The sequence below is a fragment of the Podarcis melisellensis genome (assembly GCF_964234715.1).
Source record: "Podarcis melisellensis genome assembly, chromosome: 7".
In the NCBI taxonomy this organism is placed as follows: Eukaryota; Metazoa; Chordata; class Lepidosauria; order Squamata; family Lacertidae; genus Podarcis; species Podarcis melisellensis.
Genome location: NC_138539.1, coordinates 63,630,059 through 63,657,796, shown reverse-complemented (window position 1 = coordinate 63,657,796; position 27,738 = coordinate 63,630,059). Strand labels below are relative to the sequence as shown.

Genomic DNA, 27,738 nt, shown 5'->3' with positions numbered 1-27,738 from the left:
CCATCCAAGGTATAGCTCAGTTGACAGAGCGTGAGACTCTTAATCTCAATTCAAATACCAAAAAGAGCATCTTCCCCAATATTAACCATCTCAAGTCATATAGTGGACAGAAGCCAACTCCAATCCTGCCACTAACCTTCTTTTTCCTCAAGCTCTTTTCCCCCTACTGCCTCTGGCCCCCTGGATCCTGATTTGCATTTAGGAATGAACTTTCATCTACTCAGCTCCTCTGACACTTACAAGAAATCTAAGCTTACAAAGGGCAGTGTGAACTACTCGTGACTATGTCTCTGTTTTGCATCTAAGAGGGGCCTTGCAGAGATTATGGGAACAAGCTGGTATTTTGACAAAGATATATTGTTCCCCAATGAGAACACAGAAACTGGAAAACTACAAAACATGTTGTTTTGGGGGAAAGCACCACATTTTTTAAATATTACAGTTCATTTCCTTGGAATAAACAAACTCCAATCCTGCCACTAACCTGTCTAATATTCAAGGGGAGGTTCAGTTCCACAACCCAGAAGGCCGAACTCCTACATTGTGTGGAACAGACAACACACGCAGCTGCAGGTATCAGAAGGTCCTAGGGTTGCAGTGTACCATTGCAGTAGTCCCTGCCCGAGCCTGCACTCACATTTGCTGGTATTGTAGCTCACAGATCAGACACTAAGACCGCAATCCTGAACACAACTTTACAGGCTGCTTATGAGTGACTGACTTCCAGCCCAACTTCATAGGTAGCATTTACAGAAGCCCATCTCCACTGATCTCTGAATGAGCTGAAGAATTCTCCTCTGTGCAGGGAATTAATGTTGCCCATGGGAGAAGCCATAATTAGCAGAGTGAACGGAACAATCTTGTTCAAACGGGTTAAATTCTAAGCAATTTTAAATTATCAAAAGATTAGGGGGAAAGCAGAAGGTGACAGAAGGAGGAAGAGAGATTCAGTAGAATAAAAAAAAACCCAACCCACAACACTTTTGATTTTAAATGCTAATCTTAGGGCTGTTTTGAACTTTTAAGAGCCCATGTGACCACTATAATTGCATGAGAAGAGACATATGGAAGGAGAGAACTCATGCATTTCCCCTGAGCAAGGATTTTCCCTGAGTGCCCCAGGCGCCCCAAAGTTTCTGCTAAGATTCTGCACAAGTTTCTGCTTGCCATGTTAAACGGATCAAAGAGACACTCAACTCTGTCAATGCCTTCTTCGCACTTCCAAGCCAGCTTACTCTTGGGAAAGTGGCAGGAAAACAGGAGCAGTCAAGGCTCCCTAGGAAAAGGTTGACAATGACTACAAACCTAGTCAAGTCCAACCTTCAGGGTGAGTTTGCACTCAGCTTGTCATAAACTCCCAAACCGAGGGCATTTGTATTCTGAATCCCCACAATCACAAAATGTGTCACCACCACTATTTATAACATGAATACATCCATGTAAAATTGTAATGCCTTTATATCATGCAGCAGCAAGAGCTTAACATGTGACAGCCCTCAGTATACTGAGATTAGAAGGAAGCACAAACAACACTCATATTCATGGATTGCAAGTTTCATCTTTGATTTTGGGGAAAACAAGGTGAAACTTTTGCCCTAGAAAACCGAATTCCAGCTGTTTCAACAGCTTTCAACTGATTAGTGGCCTTGATAAGGCCCCAGTCCAGAAAGAAAGAAAGAAAGAAAGAAAGAAAGAAAGAAAGAAAGAAAGAAAGAAAGAACCCAATGACACTCAATGTAAGCAAAGTTATGTATTTGATTGGGTCAACTTCTGGTGGCAAGCGCATGCAAAAGTTCTAGTTCACAAGAGTTCTTTGTGAGGAACAAAAGTTCTGCAAATTGATTTCTAAGTAAAAATCTATGAAATCTTGCCCTCTCACCTTTATGCATCATCCTTGTGAAGAAAAGGGAACCCATACCCATCCTTGTGAAGAAAAGGGAACTTAACTGGATCATAGAACTGTAGAGTTGGAAGAGACCTAGTCCAACCTCCTGTGATGCAAGAATATGCAGCTGTCCCATCTGGTGATCGAACCTGCAACCTTGGCGTTATCACCACCACACGCTAGCCAACTGAGCTATCCAGCTAAGACAAAGTAGATCAGCCTTCCTCAACCTGGGGCCCTCCAGATGTGTTGGACTTCACCATCCCTGACCACTAGCCGTGCTAGCTGGGACTGATGGAAGATGAACTCCAAAACATCCGAAGGGCATCAGGGTTCAGAAAGGCTAGACTAGATAGCTGTACTAAACAGATGGGCACATGCACACAAAAAGCATTTTGTGTGGCTCAGCTAAATGAGGCTCTTTATGTTCTCAACTCTTTCAAATCCTACTTTCAAAGATTTTCGGAAAAACGAAATTACATATAGGAATGAACTTTCATCTACTCAGCTCCTCTGGCATTTACAAGAAATCTAAGCTTACAAAGCGCAGTGTGAACTACTCGTGACTATGTCTCTGTTTTGCATCTAGGAGGGGCCTTGCAGAGATTATGGGAACAAGCTGGTATTTTGACAAAGATATATTGTTCCCCAATGAGAACGTAGAAACTGGAAAACTACAAAACATGTTTTTTGGGGGGGAAAGCATCACATTTTTTAAATATTACAGTTCATTTCCTTGGAATAAACAAACTAATGAGCTGGAAGGCTACCAGGAGCAGTGAAACTACTAGCACATTTGCAAAGCTAAGCGGGGCCTGGTATGATTTTTGAGGACAAAATAAAAATAATTTATATTAAAAAGCGTGTGACAATGGAATGCCCATTATATTTACAATTTAATTAAATAATTCTTGAGATTTTGACTTATGAGACTTAAAAGTTTAGCGCTGATGAGGAGAGGATGGAGTAGATGCACCGCAAATAAGGTTCTTTGAAAAGGCATATCTGTTCTGACACTTCCACTGAGCCACAAAACGGCTGGAGAAGCAGAACACCAGACACTCGATATAAATCACTGATCTTTCACCTCTTAGGACACTTTCCCATTCAAACTGTGCCTGCAAATGAGTTCCAAGCTTAATATAAAGAGAACTTAAATTAGAAATCCACCACCACCGACATAATTCATTTCAAGGCAATGGCCCAGCTTACATCCCAAGGTTGAGTTGGTCTGGCAACTCTATTACAATCTTTCACCCGGCAAAAGTGGTGCTTAGTGACAATACGCTACAGTTATACCTACAGTTTCCTGCCAATCCATGGAAAATCTGTGTTATTCCTCCCTTCTGCTCCCACACATTTCCTCTGTTTGGACATTGTTTGGAGCCAGGACACTTGGCCACTGTCTTGGCCAAGCACTTGTCAACCTAGCGCAAAGTGACTAATATATGCTTACGTGCAGTGCTTTTTTTCAGCTGGAGCGCAGTTCTGGCACCTCTCAGGCGGGCACCATTGCGGGCTGGTGCTCCTCCTGCCCACTCCTTGCCTTTACGCACTTCTGAGAAGCCCAAAATGAACATTACAAGTCAAAAGGGAAGCTGGCCAGCATGTGCGAGTCTACACTTTTCTTTAGATCTATGACTCCACCTAGCTCCTAGTCCCTCCTAGCCACATTTGTTCAAGCTACAGGGCAGGGCCAATTCGTATTTCTTTTTCTTCAATCCATCTCCCATGTAGGAGCAGCAGGTTTTAAGCTTTCCAGACAGGCCACACACACATGTGTTTATGTGAAGGCCCCTTGGAGCTGCCATAGCCACTTGCCTGAATCTAAGAGAAGTACGGGTGCAGTTATTTGACCAATATCAAAACCAAGGGCGACCCCCCCACCCAAAACTAGCTAGGGAGACAGCTTGCTGTAGATTTTAGCACCTTTGCAGGTGGTGAACACAGCTGTTGTCTAATAGGCATCTGTTTAAGGCTGCCCCGAGTTGCCTAGCAACTTACTGTACCAACTTCATGGTGAGTTTAGGAACTTATTTTTTCTTGGGCGGAAAAGCACTGCTTATTGTGTAGCCTGTGTGGTGTAGTGGTTAAGAGCGGTAGTCTCGTAATCTGGTGAACTGGGTTCGAGTCTCCGCTCCTCCACATGCAGCTGCTGGGTGACCTTGGGCTAGTCACACTTCTCTGAAGTCTCTCAGCCCCACTCACCTCACAGAGTGTTTGTTGTGGGGGAGGAAGGGAAAGGAAAATGTTAGCCGCCTTGAGACTCCTTCGGGGAGTGATGAAATGGGTTATCAAATCCCAACTCTTCTTCTTCTCTGTGTTTCTTTTAAAGTCAGGACAACTTGCTGGAACCAGGGTTCCACGACTGCAGCAAGCTCAGTTGGTACAACATGAGACTCCGAATCTCAGGGCCATGGGTTTGCGCTCCATGTTGTGCAAAAGATTCCTGCATTGCAGGGGGTTGGACTAGATGACCCTTGTGGTCCCTTCCAACTCTACAATTTGATGGTTCTATATCCTAGTTTCAACAGATGAAAGCAGTGTGTTCCTTCCTCCCACTAAGAAGTGCTAAACGAATGGTCTCTGCTTCTCTGTAAGTGAATGCAAGGGGGACTTCCCTAGAGAGGTGCAGGTAGTTTTGGCCCCTCTTAACTGGAGTCCAGTTCTAAAGAAGTAATTCCACTCTGGAAACCAGAATTTTCAGTGCTGTCACTGGACATGATGCTCATTTTGAGCCAGGGTGGGGGGAGTGAGGTGGCACGGGAAGGGAACAAATTGTTGTACAGAGTTAAATGATCTTCAGATAAATAAGTGCACACCTTTATTTGAGGTTTTAGGAACTACCATGGGTTTACTTATTAAATGCCCCAAATTAAATCTTTAAGGATATTCTGACTTCAACAGGACTAGGCAGGCTTAATTCCAAGGAGCCTGGCTTAACTGTTTTATAGAGCAGGCTGTACACCAGTCATTTAAAGTATGACTTCAAAAATACACAGCTGGAGCTGCTATAGGCATCTCTGGTTTATTTCGCGAAATTCATTGCAGGGCTTGTCAAGAATGCCAGGCTGAGTGGAAAGATTACTGAGGTGCAGGATTGGGGGGGGGACATTCTTGTTTTTATTTTAGCAGCAGGCAATACAAGGCTGATCTCATGGTTAAAAGAGGAATTTGCTAATCCAGGATCAGTGAAGCAGAATATTTTCATTTCGTGGAATGGAGAAGAGGGATTTGCTTGTCAGGTGTTTCTCCAGAAACATTTGCTTGTGAGAGCGCAGGGAGGCAGGAAAATCCCCGACATTCTTTTTGGGAGAAGGCAGTCCCCTGAAGGTTGCTGGCATCTGTTCTGATGGGTTGCTCTGGAGATTTACCTGCCGTTGCTTTGCCAGATGAGGAGGCTGTGTAGCTAAGCACAGCACTATTTTCTGGCAACAAGAGCTGCACCATGAAGGGGGGGGGGACCACCAACAAAAATAGAAAAAGCAACTGCTGAACAAATGGATACATTTTCTAATTTTACAGATACCTAAAGATCTTCCCTCAACCGGCTTACACATAATGTGTATACATAAATAGATGTATTTATGCATGTATCGTGCATGCATGCATGTATGTATTCACACATTGCTTCTACAGTAGCAAACGGCACTTCTATGCCTTCTCATGAAGCCAAATATTGAGACCTTCTGTCCATAACTATCAACCTTAGTCAATCAGTTATTCTGATTATTGAATCAGCTACTTTAAATACCGTATTGGCCTGAATATAAGCCACACTTCCCCCCCCCCAAATTCCAACCATGAAAAGTTTAAGTGCGGCTTATATTTGTGGCTTTATGGCTCCCCCTCCCCCCCAGGAAGCAGCCCAGGAGTGTGGGGTAATGGTGCCTAGCCTGCCCTGAGCCGCCAGAAAGAGGAGGGAAGGGGGGAAAGGCTGCCAGCAAAGCAGCGTGGCTCGCCCCCCCCCCCCAGGAAGTAGACTGGGTATTGTCTTTTTTTCTACCCCACCCCTTCAGTTCTAAAGGTGTGGCTTATTTGTGGGTGTGGCTTATATTTGGGCCAATACGGTATTGGATCTCCTCCTGCTCCTGCATATTGATTGCACCTGTGATAAAACTGCCTCCAATAATTCAGCATGAAGCTGCACCACTGCAGTTGTGAATCCATGTATTCATTAACAGCATGAAAAGTCTCTACACCGTGTCTTCCCATAGGCACCAGTCCCCTTGTGTGAACTGCAGCCCTTAAAGGGCTGAAGACAGGTATTTCTTTGATAATCCCTGGCCTTTGGCCTGTGTGCTTCCTGTGCCATTGGACAGGCAAGGTAGATTAGTTCCTCAGGGCCAGAGGAAGGTGTCCATGAGGGTCTTGGTTCTATGGGATCTGGTTTAGGGTGTTCTTGCCCACCAGCATCTGATTTAGTGGCTCCCTGGTCACCAGCATAGGCTCAGAGCCTGAGTCCCTAGCTAGTGACTTCGCAGCATCAGATTGCTGATAGAGTCTGGGGTCATGACAGAATCCAGAGGTCCCAGGAAAAGATCATCATTATTAGCCAGTAATAGATCTCCCCTGCATAAATCCATCTAACCATGGGTCTAAGTTGCGCAGACTCATACCATGTCCAGCCAAGAAATTAACAGAATCTGGCCTATAATGTAGCAAGGAGGAGCAATTACCTTCCCCAAAAAGCATCCACAACACATCTCTTTAGGGAGGTCTGCCTCACATGTTGAGCCATGTATAGACCAAGTTGTTAGCACTCTCTCATACCAAGTTAACAAGAGTTCAAAACACTCCACTTATCAAATAACTATATTCTGTCAGAGTATCACCTAACTAATGGATTAAAAAAAATTCCTTTGATATTAGACTTTTTAAAAAATTCTCTAATACCTTCAGTGAATACCTTGAATTCAAATACTGCTTGCAAGTTCTTATTGGATAATTAAACCTTCATTTCCTCGTCGCTATGGACAAGAAGAAATTGCTAATTTAAGCCTTTTCCCAAAAAGATAACAGTTTGCACTAATGTGCCCAGGCAATGCTCCTTGCAAATGGGAGAAACTTAAAAGGTCAAATTCCATTGTAACTTCCAAAGGAAACACACATATACCTAGTAGCAAATCGCAACCTTTACATTGCAAACTAGCTGATCTCTTCCAAAGTTCTCATTCAGCCTTTACAAAGTACAATGTGGTTTTTTTAAAAAAAAATAAATAGTTGTTGGGTAACTAATAATCATGTTACCACCCAATCTCTGTGCACATTAAGCTGCCAAAATGATCCTTTCCAGATCTATCATCCTATGTAGGTGGTGTTGGTTGCAGTTGTGTACTTGTAATGGAGAATGTTGTTTTCAATTGCACACGCGGCATGAGTCTATTCAAGTCACGAGGTTTGGTTTCCAGACCCTTGATCGCCTTAGTTGCCCTCCTCTGTACATAATTCCAGCTTGTCAATGTAGTTCCAAAATTGTGGTGCCCAGAATTGGACACGGTATTCCAGGTGTGGTCTGACCAAGGCAACTGATGAGTTATATCTTCAAAATGCATCATGAAAATGAGGCGAGGATGGTGTAATGGGGGGGGGGCTCAAGGGGGCTGAGCTCTGGGACTTTTGTCATGGGTCCTATATGTCTTGACCCTTTTCTCCCACTTTTTAAATCCATTTTTTAAAACCCCTTTGCTTGCAGGACATGCTGCCAAGCTCAGTCACTCAAGCTTGTGTCATTGGCTTGTTCCTCAAGCATTTTAAGACCCTAGCAACACCACTTTAATAAGTACCTAGGTAAGCCTCCTAGACCAAGCAACCTTCACAAGCAGCAAACAACACGGCACACCAGAGACATTACTAGAAATGTGTGCCAATTCCTGCATGTAGCCACAGTGGAGAATTATTTGAATCAATAGTGATTAAGAAGGAAAGAATGCTACATAATCAATCAGTATACATACCGTATTTTTCGCACCATAGGGCGCACCGGACCATAGGGCGCACCCAGTTTTTTGGGGGGGAAATAAAGGGGAAAAAATTATTTTCCCCCCCCCCAGGCGCGGGGCTGGGACGGGGGAAGCTCGAGCTTCCCCCGACCCCAGCCCCCAAACAGGCAAGTCCCCGCAAGCCGTGGGAGCGCTCCCGCTGCTTGCTGAGAGGTCCGCGAAGCCTGGACGCGGTGAGCTCAGCGCGCGCAGGCTTCAGCATGCAGGCAACTCTCCGCAAGCAGCGGGAGCCCAGCGCTATCCCCCGAGTTTGCGGGGCTGGCGACAGGGAGGAGCAGGCTTCTCCCCCCGCCAGCCTTCTAGCCAAGTCGGGGGACAGCGGGAAGGGCGCGCTGCGCCTCTCCCGCTGTCTCCCTCCCGAGTTTGCGGGGCTGGCGACGGGGAGGAGCAGGCTTCTCCCCCCCACCAGCCTTCTAGCCAAGTCGGGGGACAGCGGGAAGGGCGCGCTGCATCTCTCCCGCCGTCTCCCGAGTTTGCGGGGCTGGCGACAGGGAGGAGCAGGCTTCTCCCCCCCCCCGCCAGCCTTCTAGCCAAGTCGGGGGACAGCGGGAAGGGTGCGCTGCGCCTCTCCCGCTGTCTCCCGAGTTTGCGGGGCTGGCGACGGGGAGGAGCAGGCTTCTCCCCCCGCCAGCCTTCTAACCAAGTTGGGGGACAGCGGGATGGCGGCGTTCCGCCTCCCCGCTGTCCCCCGAGCTTGTGGGGCTGGCGGTGGGGCTCTCCTGAAGCCTGGAGAGTGAGAGGGGTCGGTGCGCACCGACCCCTCTTGCTCTCCAGGCTTCAGCGAAAGCCTGCATTCACACCATAGGACGCACACACATTTCCCCTTCATTTTTGGAGGGGAAAAAGTGCGTCCTATGGTGCGAAAAATACGGTGCCTTGAAAAGCTATGATGTGGATGGCAGGGACCTACCGGATTTCATATTATTAGTCTGCATTAACACAACAGTCATTTGCCTTTGTTTACCCCACAGGAAATTTTCTCCTCTGTCATAAATTACAGAAGATCAATTAAGCTTGGCTTTTTCTTTTTGGAGGGTGGGACGAGTAGGAAGATTGATTCTCCCCCCATTTTGAATACAGTATACACCTTCTGCCATTAAAGGCCTTTCTAAGCTACGTGTCAGAAAAATGGTGCTACAGGCATCTGCAGAAGGAATGAACACTGTGGTTCTCAGAGACGACGAAGAACAAGCTTTCCAAATAGCACCTATGATTCTAAAGTCTGTGCGTTAGTCATCAGTCAAAAATGTTCTCACGACAAATCACACAGTTGTTTCCCCCTCCTAAAGTTATTGAAATACAAACATAGGAAATGGTGCTTTTTATGTCTGGCATACGTGGAACTAAAAATGGGATTCCCCTTCTTTCAGAAGAAAATGGCAATTCTTGAAATGCATATTGGAAGTTACACTAAGATGTTTTCGAGGGATGGTTAATGTCTGCTGTTTGTCTTCTTGACAGATAACCCATTTTGTTTTCTAGCAGAAAGAGAGTAATTCAAAACAATCCTTGATTTATCCTGCTACGTTAAAAATGGAAAAAAAGATACTTCCAAAACAGTGGTGTAATTTGAACTGTGCCTGTCCAAATGACACCTACCATGGCTTGTAGGTTAATGAGTGGGGAAACTTGATGGTCCCACACGTCTCCAGTCCTGAAAGCGCTGCACTGATACCACTGAGTTGCTGGACCCAAAAGAAGTGAAGTTACAGGGAACCAGGCAGGGGGCCTTCTGGGTAGTGGTGCCCTCCCATCAGATGCCAAACAGATAATCAACTACAGAACTTTCCAAAGGCATCTGAAGGTAGCCCTGTATCAGGAAGTTTTTAATGTTTGATGTTTTGCTGTGTTTTTATTATGTTTGAAACCACCCAGAGTGGCTGGAGTGACCCAGTCTGATGAGCATAAGTAATTTAGTAGTAGTAGTAGTAGATTGGGATTCAAATATTGAGTTCTTCTCCTCTAATTTCGCCTTAAGTGTTTCCTTATTTATCTCAGTTTTGTTAAAAGCACTGCATCTCATTGTCTATTTTTGTTGCAACCATGGTTACAGTGTTTGATCATGAGAGGAAAAGATATTTGCATTGTTTGCATGGGCCAATATTTGGCCAGTTTTCTCACACTGAACAGTTTTAAGGTGAACTCCCTGGATATTAACCTAGTGAATGGATTTAAACATTAAAGGGAAATGTCTAGACACCTCCTGCCACTCTGATTTGGCCTTGCTTCCTTCCAATTTGTTTTAAATTCTTTTATAAATTCTCTTTTTAGTTTATTATTTGAATACATTTTTAATCTGACAGTAATCTTATTTTTAGTAATGCTTTTTGTAGCCCTTAGTATTAACATGTAATTGGGGGGAAAGTTCCTCCTGATTATTAATAACTTTCTGGTTTGATCTATTAATAATAAGGACTGAAAAAGGTACCACACTTCTCTTTTTTTTAAAAAAAATGCTCTATTCCCCCATACAAAATCCAGCCCTGTCATTTTGTAAGGATGTAAATGAAAAGAAACTACTTATAGAAGGTTGTTGGTGTCCAGTGAATTATAAAGAATGCTTTAATTTTGTAGGGTTCTTGGGTGATTTCAGGTAGTTCCCCAGACTTTAAAAAATGTGCCTTTGTAATCAAGGGAGCCAAAGACCTTATTGAAAATAACAAGGACTGTTCACATCTGTGAATTTATAGGACCCTGACACCTGCCTAACTCTGCCTGGTTTAAAAAATAGATGGGTGCTCTTCAGCTGTGGCACACACATTATGAAATTCCCTCCTGAAGGAAGCATGGCAAGACTGCTCTGTTGGATTAAAAAAAAATTCCAGTTCTTTCAAACCTTCTCCTTTCTTAAGTCTGTGAAACTCAAGGTCACCATTCTGTATTGGAAGCTATGGATCCCCCCCCCCATGCTGACATTCACTCTATTTACCAGGGGTGACATCTATGTGGGGCCGTGCCCCCAAACAAAATGTTCAGTGAAGAGGCCGGGGGTCCCCAAAGTTCTGCAGTGTCCCAACTGCAGGGCGCCTACACAACACGTCCGCACACGCTGCAACGTCAAACATGCATGCCATGGGGCATGTGCAGACAGCATTCTGATTTCTGATTTCTGATTCCTCAGTTGTGGGGGCAAGGCGGTGCTCCTGCTATTTACAGGAATAAACTGGTCTGCTGGTTAATGGATTTTATGTGGGGCAAACCTTACTAGCATAGGTCCAAACACCATTAACAGTCAGAACTCAAAATCCCTGGGGTGGTTTCCAATACATCTTTCTTTGGGACTTCCTTCAGCTAAATTATAATTTGGTTAACTTGATAAGGAGTTGAGTTCATTTCTGGCGTAGTTTCAGAAATTCTTATATGTGTGCATATGGATGGTGTGTTTTCGTCTCAGTGTCATGGATACCTTCTTCATTCTGTGTTGGCTGAAGATCCCCAAATCTTTGGGTTCCTGTTTTCTTGGAAATGTTTCAGACAAAAAGACTCAGTGGCCGAGGCCAGCAGATGGCTGCATTGTTGTGGCAGACTTTCTGAGAAATGGTCTGTGCAGCTAAGCATCTCTCCTCTAGAGCATACAGATGGTATTTTAGCAAAGTGACATTTTTGGCATAGCATAATCACCTGCTTCTGTCTATTCTTCCAGCACACAAGGCTGTAATAATACAATTAAGGCTGGAATCAAACCGTAATTTTTTTAAAGAGAATTGGGAGTGGTTTGAGAGAGATATTCCACTTACTATGGTTTTCTACTATCCTGTTGCCTCTGATCAAACAAGCATTGCAAGTTTTTGAAATTATGATCCAAACCTACAAAACTGTTTGCCAGGGCAAAAGTGGTAAGAGTTTACTCCTCTTTTCTACAGTACCTTCAACTCACAGGACTGAAAATCTGTCTCCAGCCTTGTTGTTGCTGCTGCTTCTAATTTTTTATTCTCATTTTACAGCTGTGTTACATAATCAAAATCAACAACAATAACATCACAGCACCCCACTCTGGAGATATCTTCACCCTTGCAATAGCAATTCCCACACAATAATGGTCAACCTTTCTATAAATAGGAATATATATGAAAACCGGTTATCATGAAGTCCGTATGCTAGTATCATCCCTAGGGACTGGTTTCCACTTTCAGATGTGGAATCAAGCTTCACTAGTCTCTAGCAAAAGAGTCCTTATGTTTTATTCCTCTTGCCTGTTGTAACTTGTGTGTAAGCTTTTCAGTGAGGTCTATATATCTTACTCTTCTATACTTAGTTTTTAAAATACCCTTTTTAAGGTCCTGCCAGAAGTTGGTGATGACCATACTGGATCCTAAACCCCTTCAGCGCAATCTCATGATTTAGCAACCAGGCATAGAACACTATTTTAAAGGCTTTCTCCCCATCTGCAAGGCTTAGACAGACCAACAGCCCCCACTGCCTAACAGGGTTTGAATGGGGTGTAACTTTTCAGCAGTTTACAGGAGTGCCAGCTTGGCCTTGGGACCGTGGCTGCCCGGGCCTGTGGGTGCCATGCAATATGCATGACCTTGGTACTGAAATTTGTGGGTGCCCGGCTCCTCCATGGGGAATTTTGTGGGTGCTCGGGCACCCAGGGCCCCAGAGAGTTGGCGCCCATGGTATCTTAACTTACACTAGCTTGCTTTATGTTCGGTTCTTGTGCATTGTGCATCACTTGCTTAATATATCAAAGTCTGTAGCATTCAAGCCAAGGATTGTTGGACTTGGCTATCCCATCAGCCACCTTAATCTCACTCAACAGTCCTCACAACATGTCAAAGCAGAGTTTTCTCTGTACATCTCCCACAAACTCTTTATTTCAGCCACTGTCCCCTTGCTAGGCCTGTTTCCTCCTCACCTGTCTACTCTTGGAAGGAGCACTGAGGTTACCATCCATCGGTGTGAAGGATGTCAGCTGTTCTAGCCTCATTTTAAGTCCAGGAGACTTTAAGCCCTGTGTGTGGCTGCCTAGCGGAGTCAAAGCATTAGAGGTCAAGTTGGAAGTTACCTTGTCATGACTGCGTGCTTGACAGGCAGTCCGTTGGACCACTTGCGAGCATTCCTACTAAAAGCAACACAATCCAGCCACTAGCTAACTTCGCGGTTCCAGCATATGAGAAGGAGAATTTCACATCAGGCATCAGGAGGAGCATATGAGCGCCCCAGGGCTAAAAGCAACACGGGCTGCAGAGTCCATTGGCACATCCACTGTTTCCACTGTTTTTCATAAGCCTTTGAAGCAGAGTAATATTTCAAGCTCCCACTCTCAGTCCAAAGGTGTGCTAGACTTAACACCAGTGGACACCCAGCCCAACAACATTGGGGGTGTGGTCTTTCAAAAACGTCAAGAGCTTGCAAAAGGATGAAAACCTCAGTTTAAATCTCTTGCAGTCCAAACTTCCAATAGTGCTGGGCTGTGTGTCTACCATCTCAAGCTTCACTTGCTGGTGCCCTGTTGCTGAAGCAACAGTTCCCTTGCTGCCCTGTACCTTCCCACTCCATTGCTACATAATTCTTCCCCTTCTTGGTTGCTCTCTGCTTTTTCCTGTGCCTGTTTTTGGAGATCTGACTCAAAGCATTAGCCTCTCTGGCTTGAGGCAGAAACTTTATCCCATGCCATTTGGGTGCTGTATGTAGTACTAGCCCCATACTTTTGCCCAGTAAAAAAAAGCAAGAGGAGTAGGTCTTAAGTCTACTCTGGTTCAAGCACATATATTGGTGGGATGTGGGTTTAAATCATATTCCCATTGACAGTGTGATGCCATGCAAGCTTCAGCCATCTTACCATTAGCTGGCTTGGAGCCAAGAGCAATAATGGTCAGCTTCGAAATTTATAGCATGGTTTAGAGTAATCATCTGCACTCTGTGGCGGTTTCGAGAGCATAACGCAGAGAGGAAATAGCCATTGTTTGTCAGCTCTAATCACTTTGCAATATTTTCCTCTAGCCTCTCTCACATGGACGGAGAGCCCTATAATTGTTGCAGAACTAACTGAGTAAAGGGTGTAGCAGTCTTCAGCGTATGAGCAGCGTGGTCCATGAGTGTCGATGTGGTATAAATGGTTAGATCGTCGACTTGTGACCAAGGAGACCAGAGTTCAAATCCCCACTCAGCCATGAAGCTCCCCAAGTGACCTTGGACCAGTCAGTCAGTCAGTCACCGTCTCTAAGCCTAGCCTGCCCCACAGGGTTGTTCTGGGGATTAAATGAGGAAGGGGGGGGGAATGTGCGCCATCTTGAGCCCCTTAGAGTAAAAGGTTGGCTATAAACAAACAAACAAATGAGGTAATACTGAGGTAAATGAACTGACAATAAATAAATAAATAGGTAATACCTGAGGTAAATGGAAAGACTAATGACCTGCATAAAGGCCAAACTGGATTTAATGTTAAAGACACTCTTTGTCTCTCTGGTTTTCTCCCCTTCTTTTCAAATAGCAGGGGTGGGGATAGGAAACAGAATTGAGATTTCTTTCTTTCTTTTGTTTATTTAACTTATATACCACTTTTAGGGGAAGAGCAGGGATGCCTCCCAAAGTGCGTATTTACAAACTGTGTATGTACTAATATGTGTAAAATAGAAGGTTAAAAGCCATTGAAAATGCGTAGACATAAACTTCATTCAAACCAATATTACAATAATATGGCAGCAATGATTTGTCAAAGCAGTAATGACCATATCAGCATCTAAAGCCTAGCTAGTAATTTAGCCCCTAAGGGCTATTGTAAAAAGATGGGTCTGTAAGGACCATTTGAAAATGCTGAGGGATAGTGCTTGCCGGATCTCACTCAGAATAGAATTCCAGAACTTTGGGGCCACTGCTGAGAAGACCCATTTTCTGATTCCACCAACCCATTGCAATAGGGCAGACATGTCCAACACGTCAATGGCGATTGACGGGTAGATCCTGCGATGAATTTTGGTCAATCACCACCCGCCCTCTGCTGGAGACGTTGGGGCTGTTTTGACGCTGCGCGTGCCCACCCCTACCCCGTCGGTGTGTGCCCACCCTCCCTGCATCCACCCCTGCCATATTGGGGGAAGCAGCCAGTGCCCGCCCACCCTGTACCCATCCCTGGGTGCCAGTTTTTATGTTGCATCGTGGATCATAGTCAACTTCAAGTCGGAATACCTGCAGTAGGGGAAACTGTGACCTCATGAGCGCATGAGGATAGTCACCCTTTCACTCTTGTCACATCCTTCCACAATACCCCTTGTAAATGACAGCCTTCTGGAGGGAGATTTTTCAGCAGGAAAGCTGTGCGGGTAGGGGGACGAATGAAACCCCATTTGCCCAGGTCATGGTCCTGATCCAGATCACACTCCCTCCACACACACAACTGTTATTTTAAAATGCACACATATGAAAGAGACAAGCATGTTTTTAATCTGGTTTAGCTTTCAGCCTCCTATGTCCGTTTGAACTTCAGCTGTAGACATTGCTGTCAACATATATGGAATGCTGATCATGCCATCATTCCTGCCACTATTACACAAAATAATGTCTTTTGTTTCAGCCATTTTATTTGCTGGGAGGTGTTTTTATTTATGCTCCTTTTGGCACGAGAATCCATCAATATATCTGCGCTATGTTTCTCCCCATTGTCCCTTGTGTGGCGCTCCAGTGTATTTACTGTGTTTCATTACCCGAAAGCCTCAGGCTGTGGCTGAGTATGTTGTGACGCTAAGATCAATTAAAGCTTAATGAAAGGAGAAAGAGGCTGTGTGATTGCAGACCGGATGGAGTTGTCAGAAGGTGCAGTTTGGGTAAATAATGTCCTCCTTACTCAGTGTTAATCCTTAGCATTTGTTGACCTAGCAGAACTGCAGGCTCAAGAGTTTTTCTGGCTGGGTATTTCGGCTCTTGACAGTGTTTCAAACTGCGTTCTCTGCAGTAGTGGCTTTCAACGTTTCCAGGTAAAGGATCCACCAATTGGTGCAGCCTTTAACCACCTAAGTGGCACATAGCTCTTTCCTTTTTTAAAAAAAGCTGCCTGTTTTTGTCCTCTTTAAGGACGTTCTGCATGTGGCAGTAGTGTTTGTTTGTTTGTTTGATTGATACCTGCCCTTCGCCCTAAGGTCCCAGGGTGGGTAATAAATATCCCTCCCACCCCAAGAAACCCATACAGAAATTTAATACAGAAGCACACTGTGTAATACGACTGTGTGGTACCAGTCTAAATACATTACCAAGCGCGTGCTTGTTGATTTTTTAAAAAGTCAATCGACTTGTGTGATTGGACATTTATTTTAGGATTCAGGCAGGACAGCTGTGTTACAACAAACAGAAAAAAGAGCCTTGTAGCACAGTTAAGACAAACAGATTTATCGTGGCCTAAGCTTACGTTCAATGACATTTTGGCCCAACTGTTTACCTTCCCCAGTCCCCCCTCCCATTAGGGGTGTGTGTGTGTGTGTGTACGCACGCGTGTGCGCGCGCACACACACACACACTGAGAATAAGACTCATACATCAAATGCAGGAGAGAGCCTTGTGGCACCATAAAGTCTAACAGATTTATCGTGGCATAAGCTTTGTGGACCAGAGACCACTTCATCACATGCATGAAGGGTTATTTTTGATTTACCTGCCACCATCAATGTACATGGTGTTTTACAGAGTAAAATAATACTCACTCTCCTTGTACGAACCCTGTCTCCTTTGAATGTGTGTTTTTGTGCCCTGGGGAATGTGTGTGTCCCCTTGTGCCCTGGGGAATGTGGATTGGTTCACTTGCTTGAGTTAAATCATTGATTTAATCATCAGTGGGAATTTTACATATGCCTCTTTGGCTGCTAGGGTTTTCTTCACCTCCTCCTCTTCCTGACCCCCCTTCTTCTTTTTAGATATTTCACAGCAGGCAGAAGATCCCAAGGCGCAGTCGAAATCCCCCCCCCCCCATGATTTTAAAATTGACTTCCCTCTGGCACCTCAGCAGAGGGGCACATAACCACTGGTACAAGGTTTCAAGATGGGAAAGAATGCTAAAAGTTGAGAAGCATGATGGTTGTACCTTTGAGATACAAGTGGGGCTACAAAACAAATTTTGCTGGTTTCTCTTCCTTGTAAGTGAATTGTGCATTATGCTCCATCCCTTGTATTGGCATATGTAATTAACAACAAGACAAGAAAAAGCAGGAAGTAACTGCGAGGGCGTGCTCTTTCTCTATATTTTTTTTTATTTGACGTATAACTCTCCAACATCTGGTTTTTGTTTCCTAGGACAAAAAGGACCAGCCATTGTTACGAGATCACTTACCGCCACTTGGAAAAGACCTTGACTCAGAAGGAAGTAAGCTGCATCCATAAATCCATAGAGGAATCAGCTGTACAGAAATTAGGAGTAGAAGGAAGATTTTGAGCTTTGAATACTTCAGTTTTCTTTTATCGCTGCCCTTACCACACCCCCTTCTGTTTGAAAGAAGTTTCTATCATGTGGAAGCTTTTGGCAATGGTGGTATTTTCAGGTAATAAAAGGTGAACAACGTAACAGTTCCTGAAAATATCAGTGAATCGCTTGTTGGGTAATTTGTACATTGTTAATCAGTTCTTGTGGTCGTGTGTTATTAAACTCCAGAACGTGTGTGCTATTTCTGCATTGACAGGATGTTCCATGCACTTGCGATAGAACCTCAGGCCATTTACAGACAACTATAGGTCGCTTGTGAACTGTACATTACAAGCTAGACTGCCAACAAAATGAAGGTTCTCCCTCCATTTTTTGCAACGGAGAAAAAGATGCTTAATGGGCATGGTAAAGGGACCCTTGACCATTAGGTCCAGTCACAGACAACTCTGGGGTTTCAGCGCTCATCTCGCTTTATTGGCTGAGGTAGCCGGCGTACAGCTTCCGGGTCATGTGGCCAGCATGTCTAAGCCGCTTCTGGCAAACCAGAGCAGCGCACGGAAACTCCATTTACCTTCCTGCAGGAGGGCTACCTATTTATCTACTTGCACTTTGACGTGCTTTCGAACTGCTAGGTTGGCAGGAGCTGGGACCGAGCAACTGGAGCTCACCCCGTTGCAGGGATTCAAACCACTGACCTTCTGATTGGCAAGCTCTAGGCTCTGTGGTTTAACCCACAGCGCCACCCACGTCCCTAATGGGCATGGTGCTGAGCCCTTTTTGCAGTTTTAACTCTTAAGGCTGCATTCCTATGCACTCCTTCCGAGAGTAAGCCCTATTGAACCCAGTGGATTTTACTTCATAGTAAACATGCATAAGATAAATTGGTGATGGAGGAAATTGCCTGCAAACTAATTAGGTTGCGGCCTGAGCCTTGCACAATATTTTTTTTTAAAAAAAGGTGGACTGCACAGTGGTTTGCTGGGATACAAAACAAGCCCACGGCTTAATTTGGTTTATCTGGCTTTCTTTGTAAAGCTGCTGCGAAGGGAAGCAGTTGTGAATTACCTCAGCCACAAATTGCTTTGCAATTGCACCACTTCAGACTCCAGCGAATTCTACCGTAAACTAACATTCCCAGTACAGTAACATTAATCTGAAAAGAGCCAGGTACGGAGTACCACAATCAAGACTTCTTTTATCTCACTGAGTCATTTAGCGGCCGCTGAAAGACACAGCATTTGTTTTTGTGGGTTTTTTTTACCTCAGTTCTTTCTTCGCTGTCTGGTGACTCTATCTCTCCTTGGTACTGACACATTTGTCTGCCTCCTCCACTGTTGTATTGAATATTACCAAATTGATTCTCTTAGCAAGAGAGCCATGGCAGACATTTTGGCCAGCTATGCCTGCAATATGAAGCCAAGGCACGGGTACTTCTCTTCGTTGGTAGATCACAGCAACATTGGGCAGCCTATGCCCCCCTAAACTAGAAGGTCAGTGAAGAATACCAACGCCGTTGCCAGTTTTGAAGTAAGATTCCAACTGCCAGCCTAGTCAACTTCTTTAGATTGAAAACGGGGCAGGGGCAGGGGCCGGTCTTGTCCTGGCCTCACACAGCAAAAAAATACTGGGTTGGCCCATAAGGGGGCAAGGAACCTCAGGCCAGAGATCAAATGTGTCTCCCCAGGCCTCGTTATCCAGCTTTCAGTACTCTTCATTATTTCATGCCCCCTTCTTGGGCCACACCTTCTCTCCACAGGCTGCACCCTACACTGGCCCTGATCCACAAACGCCTCAAATGCTTTCTTGTGGCTGGAATGTGTCATGTAACTGTGATAATGCCTCTTGCTTGCAACAGGTGAAGGCTGGAGAGGTGTGTGAGGGTGAAGGGTTGCTGACTTTTGCATGGCTGAAAAGAAGCTTGCTATACAAGGTTAAGGTGCTGCCTTATTATTATTACTACTACTATTACTATTGCTGCTACTACTACTACTATTAGTAGTAGTAGTACTATTACTACTAGCACTAGTACTATTGTTGTTGTTTTATTACCCTGCCCATCTGACTGGGTTGCCACAGCCACTCTGGGCAGCTTCCAACATATATATAAACATAATAAGACATTACACATTAAGAAGCTTCACTATACAGGGCTGCCTTCAGATGTCTTGTTTAATAGTTACTTACCTCCTTGACATCTGATGGGAGGGCGTTCCACAGGGTGGGTGCCACTACCGCAAAGGCCCTCTTTTCCCCCAATTTTGCCTCTGACCCCCTCACCTATTTCTGGTACACGGCCCCCAGAAATCTGTCCTCTAGGGTCCGCAACCATGGACTTGCGAAGGTCCCCAACACCTAACTCTCCATGACGGCTGTAGTCCTTGACCCATATGGTAAATGCTAAGTATTTACCATGTGAATAAATACTGGCAGAGATGGACCACCAACTTGGATGGCTTTAGAAGAGGGTTGGACAGATTCATGGAGGGGAAGGCTCTCGATGGCTACTAGCCATAATGGCTGTGATCAGTAATGCTTATGAATACTGTACCAGTTGTTGGAAGAAGAGTTTGGATTTGATATCCTGCCTTTCACTCCCTTAAAGGAGTCTCAAAGCGGCTAACATTCTCCTTTCCCTTCCTCCCCCACAACACTCTGTGAGGTGAGTGGGGCTGAGAGACTTCAAAGAAGTGTGACAGGCCCAAGGTCACCCAGCAGCTGCATGCGGAGGAGCGGAGACGCGAACCCGGTTCCCCAGATTACGAGACTACCGCTCTTAACCACTACACCACACTGGCTCTCACTGGAAGCCATGAAAGGGTAGGGTGCTCTTGTGCTTGGGTCCAGTTTGTGGGTTTCCCACAGGCACCTGGTTAGCCACTGTGAGAACAGGATACTGGACTAGATTGGGCCCCTGGCCTGATCCTGCAGGCTCTTCTTATGTACATTAGAGAGGGGGGCAGCACATTGGTGGAGATGCTTTGAACACAGTCATGCTTCAGCCCTCTCCCCCTTCCCACCACCAGTCATCTCTGTTATGTGGAGGTGCAGTAAATGGACCATTGGCCTGCACTGGTGTTTCTCTGTTAATTTGCTGAAAGGGGGAAAAACGCAGAGAGAACGGGTGGCGAGACGTGTTCCTCGCAGCCCACACTGAAAAAAGTAACCTCTGCCTCCCTCCGTAAGTGTAGCTAGACGTGATTTAAAGCTGCATCATGCGGCTTTGATAAATGATAAATAATTAGCTGGCTCGGCTGGAACATTTCATTCTTAATTATCGTGGTTATATATTATTAATAAAGGTGTTTACTTGTCATCATGCCAAGGACATTTGTCAGGGGACAGCAGAGAAAGGCAGAATAATTCAGAATTACAATTAGCAGCCCGACATCAAGGAACGCTGCTACTCTGAAAACACACGTGCTTATCTAATGAGGCAGGGCCGCAAGAGCTCGGAGACTTGGACGGCGGTGACCACACCAGACAGAGTATGTGCCTTCCTTAGGATGCAGAGAAGCATGAGAAATCAGAAATGTGTGGAATCCTTGAGGGGGGAAATGACTCCTTTCTTTTATATTTGGAACTCTTTCGACTTCCCTCTGACATTTTGCGCTAAGAGATGCATCTGCAGCCCTGGCACTGCTTGCGGATAACAGGACTTACTAACTGCTTCCCCCATAGACTCACCCTTTCTGCAGAAAGAGTTTCTCAGCCTTTCTTCTGTTTGAGACACAGACAGATGGGAGCAAAGCCCTTCCTCGTAATTTATAACCGTCATACACCTCTAATCCTTTGCTCTCATTCTCCATAAGCCTTCCAACAGGAGTTCGAAGGATTCTGGCCTGGCTTCCTTGATAAGAAGCATGGTCTTGCTAAAATCCCCTAGGTAGGCTTTTAAACTTTTTCCCTGAAAATGTCTCCATTGCCTCACAGGGCACACTAAGCAAAGGTAATGCAGTTTCCGGGAGGGTGTGTGTTAGGGTTTTGATATTGATTCTGGAGAATCTAGTTTGTTTTTTTTGAAAAATCCCTACAATCTCAGGACTAATGAGATTGGTTTCAAAACCATCTCTAGAGTTCTGGCACAGATTTGTAGGCCTATTCAATTTTACTCCCCTACCCTGACGTACCACGAGCAGGATATATCATGCTAAGCACCTTATAGCATAAGACTTTTTCCTTCTTATTCTGCCGGTAGATCAGAGTTCTTCATCCTAAACCTCATTATTGTGGCTTATCTTTCTCAAAGAAGGTCCATGTAGGTCCTGATATTACTGTTCCTAATCCGCTCTTTAAGATGAGATGCCCAGGTCTGCAGGGAAGCACGGAGCGGAAATGCACAGAAGGTGAAAATCACATAATGTCTGTGTGTATCTCAGGCGCAAAGAGACTCATGCACACAAAATCTCGTTGAAGGTGGCCTTCAGTGACCCAAGGTGTCAGACTTGGCAAGATCACTCTGACAGCTTGTGTGCCTTCAGTGATTCCCACCCCAGTTCCATATATATATATATATATATATATATATATATATATATATATACACACATATATACACACACACATATATATTATTATTATTCTTTGGCGATCACTTGTGGCCGAGTAAGATTGTCTTCCATAAACACGGTTTTAACAAGGAGTCCGTAAGTGACTGTGGAGGCCAATTCTGGATCCACACGTCCTTCCTCAGTGGGGACATTGGTTTCTGGGCAGAAGCTGATCACGGTGTGGATTTGCCAAGCGTGCCTTCCTCCTAGCACGTTCCTCCCTTGCGTCCTGAGTTTGAGTGTCTTCAAAGCCCATGACACCTTTGGTAAAGGTTTTACCTTTTCCATATATATGTGAAAGCATTCACAAAGCCATTTCTTCGAGGCGGAAGAGCCACCACCAACAGCATGGAGCAATTCGTATTTGCAAAGTCACATGATAGCATGTTAAAGAGCTGGTGTAGTATACTGCTGGGTGAGAGACTTTGGGAGCCCCCTGTTCAAATAGGTAAAAGGTAAGGTAAAGGACCCCTGGACGGTTAAGTCCAGTCAAAGGCGACTATGGGGTTGCGGCTCTAATCTCGTTTTCAGACCGAGGGAGCCAACATTTGTCCACAGACAGTTTTCCAGGTCATGTGGCCAGCATGACTAAACCACTTCTGGTGCAACAGAACACCATGACGGAAACCAGAGCACATGGAAACGCCATTTACCTTCCCACCGCTGCAGTACCTATTTATCTATTTGCACTGGTGTGCTTTCAAACTGCTAGGTTGGCAGGAGCTGGGACAGAGCAATGGGAGTTCACTCCGTCGCAGGGATTCAAACCGCTGACCTTCTGATCAGCAAGCCCAAGAGGCTCAGTGGTTTAGATCACAGCGCCACCAGCATCCCATGTTCAAATACTCAGCCAAGAACTCATCCTCAGGCAAGCCAACATCTCTCAGGCTGAATTCCACCACCAATACAATATGGGAGAAATTATGGTGCAAATAGAGTATGTGCAAAGATGCTTGAATGTAGTTTTCCTGTTGTGTGATAAGACCAAAGGCGAGGATGGTTTTGCAGGACCTCACAGTACATTAACATTCTCCTACAGAGCCCCTGCCCCGCGCAACATGGCCATGTGAGTCATCATTTAAAAGACTGAGCAGGGGAAAATAACAAGGGAACTAATTCTCCGACATGATCTGGTGAGAAGAACCTCACTTTATATAAGGTAGGAAATCAGGCTGGTGATTTCTCTGCTTTCTGCTGAGAAATGTTCAGCCTTGCAATGTCGCTTTGATGAAGGGAGAATTACCTGGCTTGCCAAAAGAGACTAAATACCGTACTTCATGATGTTTCCTGCTGTCCGAGGCTCAGGACTCCTGCGAACATTCCCTTTTGAAAAACAGGGCAATTTTGCCTGAAGAACTTCCTTTCTGAGCTCTGGTGCTTTCCCTTCCTAGCTTAAAAGTCTTCGTGACCATCTGTTTTTAGAATACTTTGGGACACCCACTGGCAGTGGCAGGAAAGGTGCACACAGACACACACGCATTTCTGGGAACAAAAGAGACAGTTTTATAAAAGAAACCCTTATAGCTAGAAATTCCTGAACACTGTACTTTAAAGTGTTTTCCAAAAGAGTAGGTTTTTTTTAATCAACAGGACAAAGGAGCCAGTTATTTTTATGTACCCAGTGCGTGCCCTACCCAAGTATCATAAATGTACATAAATGTGTTTTTTGGTACAAACGATTATTCCAAAGTTTGCAGCAGGGATTTTGGGGGGTGGCATGCAGACCTATAGATGATGTTGAGCTACACTGGCCAGGCTGGCTGAGGATGATGGGAGTTGAGAGTCCAACAACATCTGGGGGGCTATACGTCCCCTATTCCCAATGTATACACTTTTGGAAACAAACAGAAAGCCTTGTGTACTCCAAATGCAAATTGCATGGTGTCTACTTGTTAGAAGTGCAACAGCAGGGACCATTCGGTTCATAACTTAAGGGTTAATTCTGCTAGTGTTAAAGTCAGTTAGCCAAGGGTGTGTGTGGAGGTGTTGCTTAGCAACCTGGTGGAGTGGCATGATCTACCCACAGCTCTGATTGGCTGTGTAGTTCTGAGGGAGCTTTCCTCTATATGTTTGGTTGAATGTCTCCATCCTGTGTACACAAGGCCTGAACTAAGAAAGACAAACTATTTCTCCTCAGATGATACACTGCTTTGTTCAGTTTTCTCAATGAAGTGTTATTTAAGTGACTTTGCTAACATTGCTGCTTGTTTGGACTGTACAGAGCCAATCCTGACCTGTAAAGTTGTACTGGAGACAATTGACTCTTGTGTGCACACATAATGCAATCAATGCCTGTGCAGCAAAATTTTCTGAGTCAAGGGAGTGGTTTAGTTGTTAGAATTTCAGATCAGACCAGAACTAGGAAGACTCAGGTTCAAAGATAATGGCTTTAAAAGCTGAATGGCTTAAAAAAAATCACAGATACAGTGGTGCCTGGCAAGACGAAATTAATTCGTTCCGCAAGCTTTTTCTTCTTGTGAGTTTTTTGTCTTGCGAAGCACAGTTTCCCATAGGAATGCATTGAAAATCAATCAATGCGTTCCTATGGAGACCGTCCGGGGACAGAGGGGAAGCGCCGCGCGCCTTCCCCTCTGTCCCCGGACGTGTTTTAAAGCAAGGGGCAGCGGGGAGAAGATTGCTTCTCCCCGTTGCCTGCCCCACAATATCCGGGGACAGATTGCTTCTCCCCGTTGCCAGCCCCACAATCTCCTTCCCCTCTGTCCCCGGACCTGTTTTAAAGCAAGGGAAGGGGCAGCGGGGAGAATCGCTTCTCCCCATTGCCGCCCCTTGGTTCAAAAGGGGTCCGGGGACAGAGGGGAAGGAGATTGCGGGGCTGGCAACGGGGAGAAGCAATCTTCTCCCCGCCGCCCCTTGCTTCAAAAGAGGTCCGGGGACAGCGGGGAAGACGCGCTGCGCTTCCCCGCTATCCCCGGAGCTTGCGGGGCAAGCTTCGTTTTGCAAAGCAAGCCCATAGGGAAATGCGTCTTGCGAAGCGGCTAAGAAAACGAAAAACTCCTTCGTCTAGCGAGTTTTTCGTTTTCCGAGGCGTTCGTCTTGCGGGGTACCACTGTAGGTCTATCAGTGGCTACTTGCCACAGTGGTTATGTTCTACCTCCACCGTTAGAGACAGTATGACTCTGAATGTCAGTAAATGGGAATCACTAGGAAGAGGATGCTAGACTAGATGGGCCTATGACCTGATTGACTGGGAGGCTGATGCTGATGAAGACATCTTTCCGCAGGGCCTGCAAGACAGAGCTGTTCCACCAGGCCTTTGGGCAGGATGCAGTTTGACTTACCTTCCTTTGTACAAAACAAACCTGACAGAGGCCCCCAACCAGCTCACAGGTCCTTGTATGCTTAGTGGAAACAGTGGCAGAGCTTCAAGTTCCGTGTGTGTGTGTGTGGAGAGCGGGGATGTGTGGCTGACTCATGTCCCGGGGGCATGGCACGTGCCCTGGGGGCGTGGCATGCTGTCTGTGGGGGCATGGCGCCTGGGGGGGGGGAGCCGCAATGGCACCCCATCGTGTTCCTCCACCAGTGAGTGGAAACAGTTGGTCCTGGCAAGTATTAAGCACTCTCAAATGAAACCTGATAATGGCCACCTGCCCAGATTTTAACTTGTCTGAATTAATTTTAAGATGTATTTTAATTAATTGATGTCTGTTTTTATGCATATTGTGTTGTTTTTATGATGTTAGCCACTCTGAGCCCAGCCTCGGCCAGGGAGGGTGGGATACAAATGAAATTATTATTATATTATTATTATTATTATTATTATTATTATTATTATTATTATCTTATGAAAAATAAAACACCCATCCTGAAATTACTGTGGAAATATGGGGTGGCTTTTGCCAGTAATGGCTATACTTGATATTCTCCAGTGCTTTCCCATGTATGTCTCTGAAAGTACTTTCCAAACAGTGGTTTCAGTAAAATTAACAGGAAGTGCTATGTGTTTCCCGAGGGACCAATTATAGCAGGGGGGAAATTACATAAAGCTGCAATTCTGTCTGTGGGATAGCAGCTCTTACACCCGGTCAAGCTTGACTCAGTCAGCGAGGCTCTTGGCCCCTGGGCAATATATTCCCTTTTCTCCAAATAACTTTTTGGGGAGCTCGAAGCCTTGGAAGACAAGACTTTTGGCTGATGGGAGCAGGTTAGTGCAGTCAGCACTTCTGGTCCCCCGGGTCTTACAATTCCTTTTCAAGAGACTACGTACAAGTCATCCAACGACAACATCCGTAGCACAGGGCAGCATTCTCATTATGTGAGAAATTTGATGGTATTTTTGGAACAAAAATAATTTCAAGGCAGAGAATATTTCTGAGATTATAATATATATATATTGACTAATCTGTAATTTGCAAACGTTCCAGCTGCACAAAAGCTTTTGACATAACAAGTATTGATAGAAGAAGAAACTAGAGGGAGGGAGGTTTGCTCCCCAAAGTCACACAAACTGAAATTAAAATATAGCTGTGCCATAATTTGATTGCTGCCATGCTTACCTTAAGAAGCCTATATTCCCACTAGAATTGCATACTCATGTTTATTTTTAACACTTCCAGCTGAAAGAGATGCCTGGTAATACGTCACTGTGAAGATTGGAACCACAGAAATTTTGGAGTGGGTGGCTTAGGAGACGGCCTTCTCTGTGGTGGCCCCTTACCTATGGAATTGCCTTTTCCACAGTGTCGTATCTGGCATCCTTGTTGCATAGCTTCTGTTATGTGCTGAAGATATACAGTGGTACCTTGGGTTAAGAACTTAATTTGTTCTGGAGGTCCGTTCTTAACCTGAAACTGTTCTTAACCTGAAGCATCACTTTAGCTAATGGGGCCTCCTGCTGCCACTGCACCGCCACCGCGCGATTTCTGTTCTCATCCTGAAGCAAAGTTCTTAACCCGAGGTACTATTTCTGGGTTAGCGGAGTCTGTAACCTGAAGCGTATGTAACCTGACGTACCACTGTACCTGTTTTCCCTGCCCCTTGACACCTGACACACATATATTTTAGGACCTACCCTAGTCACCTGATTGTACATTAAACTCGAATATAGAATTTTTACATTGTTGTAACCCACGCTGGGTTCTTATAATGAAAGGTAAACAGAAACCTAAAGTAGTAGTAGTAATAATGTGTATTGTTATTATCGAAGCAAGTCTGCTTTTCTTTTCCTGCTTTGATTTAAGGCAATGCCAAATAAGCTGTAACAGATCATTTCCCCTCTGACGACGATTGTTTTGTGGAAGAACAGAAGCCTCTTTAAAGAAATATTACTGTATGATGAATTCGCAGGCAGGATTTGAACTATGAGCAACAGAAGGAATTAAGAGATTCTTGTATTATTGTTGTGATATTAGAGAGAGAAGACAGGGTGCAGCAAGCAAGGGGGAGAAATTAAAAAACACCATTGAATATGGGATGGGAAGCCAACAAAAGAAAAGAAAAGAAAAGAAAAGAAAAGAAAAGAGAAAAATGTATTGGGATGTATACTGTATTTTTCGCTCTATAAGACGCACCAGACCACAAGACGCACCTAGTTTTGGGAGGAGGAAAACAAGAAAAAAAGTATTCTGAATCTCAGAAGCCAGAACAGCAAGAGGGATTGCTGTGCAGTGAAAGCAGCAATCCCTCTTGCTCTTCTGGCTTCTGGGATAACTGCGCAGCCTGCATTCGCTCCATAAGACGCACACACATTTCCCCTTACTTTTTAGGAGGGAAAAAGTGAGTCTTATATGGAGCAAAAAATACGGTATGTGATTTTTTAAAAAAATTAATAAAATATAAGTGGGGTGAGGAAAACAGATCATTTCCCCTCAAAAACCTAGGACCTTTTCGATTTTCCAGTAGTCAGCAGCCAAGGAGGGAGGTTTCAAGGTCTTTATGACTGTTCTGATCTCCACAGTTGTAGACGTCCATGCCAAATGAGGACAAAAGGGCTCGTTG

At 44.9% G+C, this 27,738-nt stretch overlaps 1 protein-coding gene across 2 annotated transcripts in view; it reads left to right on the top strand.

Moving 5' to 3' along the window:
- The window catches only part of FARS2 (phenylalanyl-tRNA synthetase 2, mitochondrial), a 204,330-nt gene extending 186,930 nt beyond the window's left edge, over window positions 1-17,400 (top strand). For both annotated transcript variants that reach the window (XM_081918266.1, XM_081918264.1), the window contains one exon: window positions 17,110-17,400. In XM_081918266.1, coding sequence (XP_081774392.1) covers window positions 17,110-17,248 — 139 coding nt within the window. In that variant the 3' untranslated portion in view covers window positions 17,249-17,400. The remainder of the gene's footprint in view (window positions 1-17,109) is intronic.
- The last annotated feature ends 10,338 nt before the right edge of the window (window positions 17,401-27,738 follow it).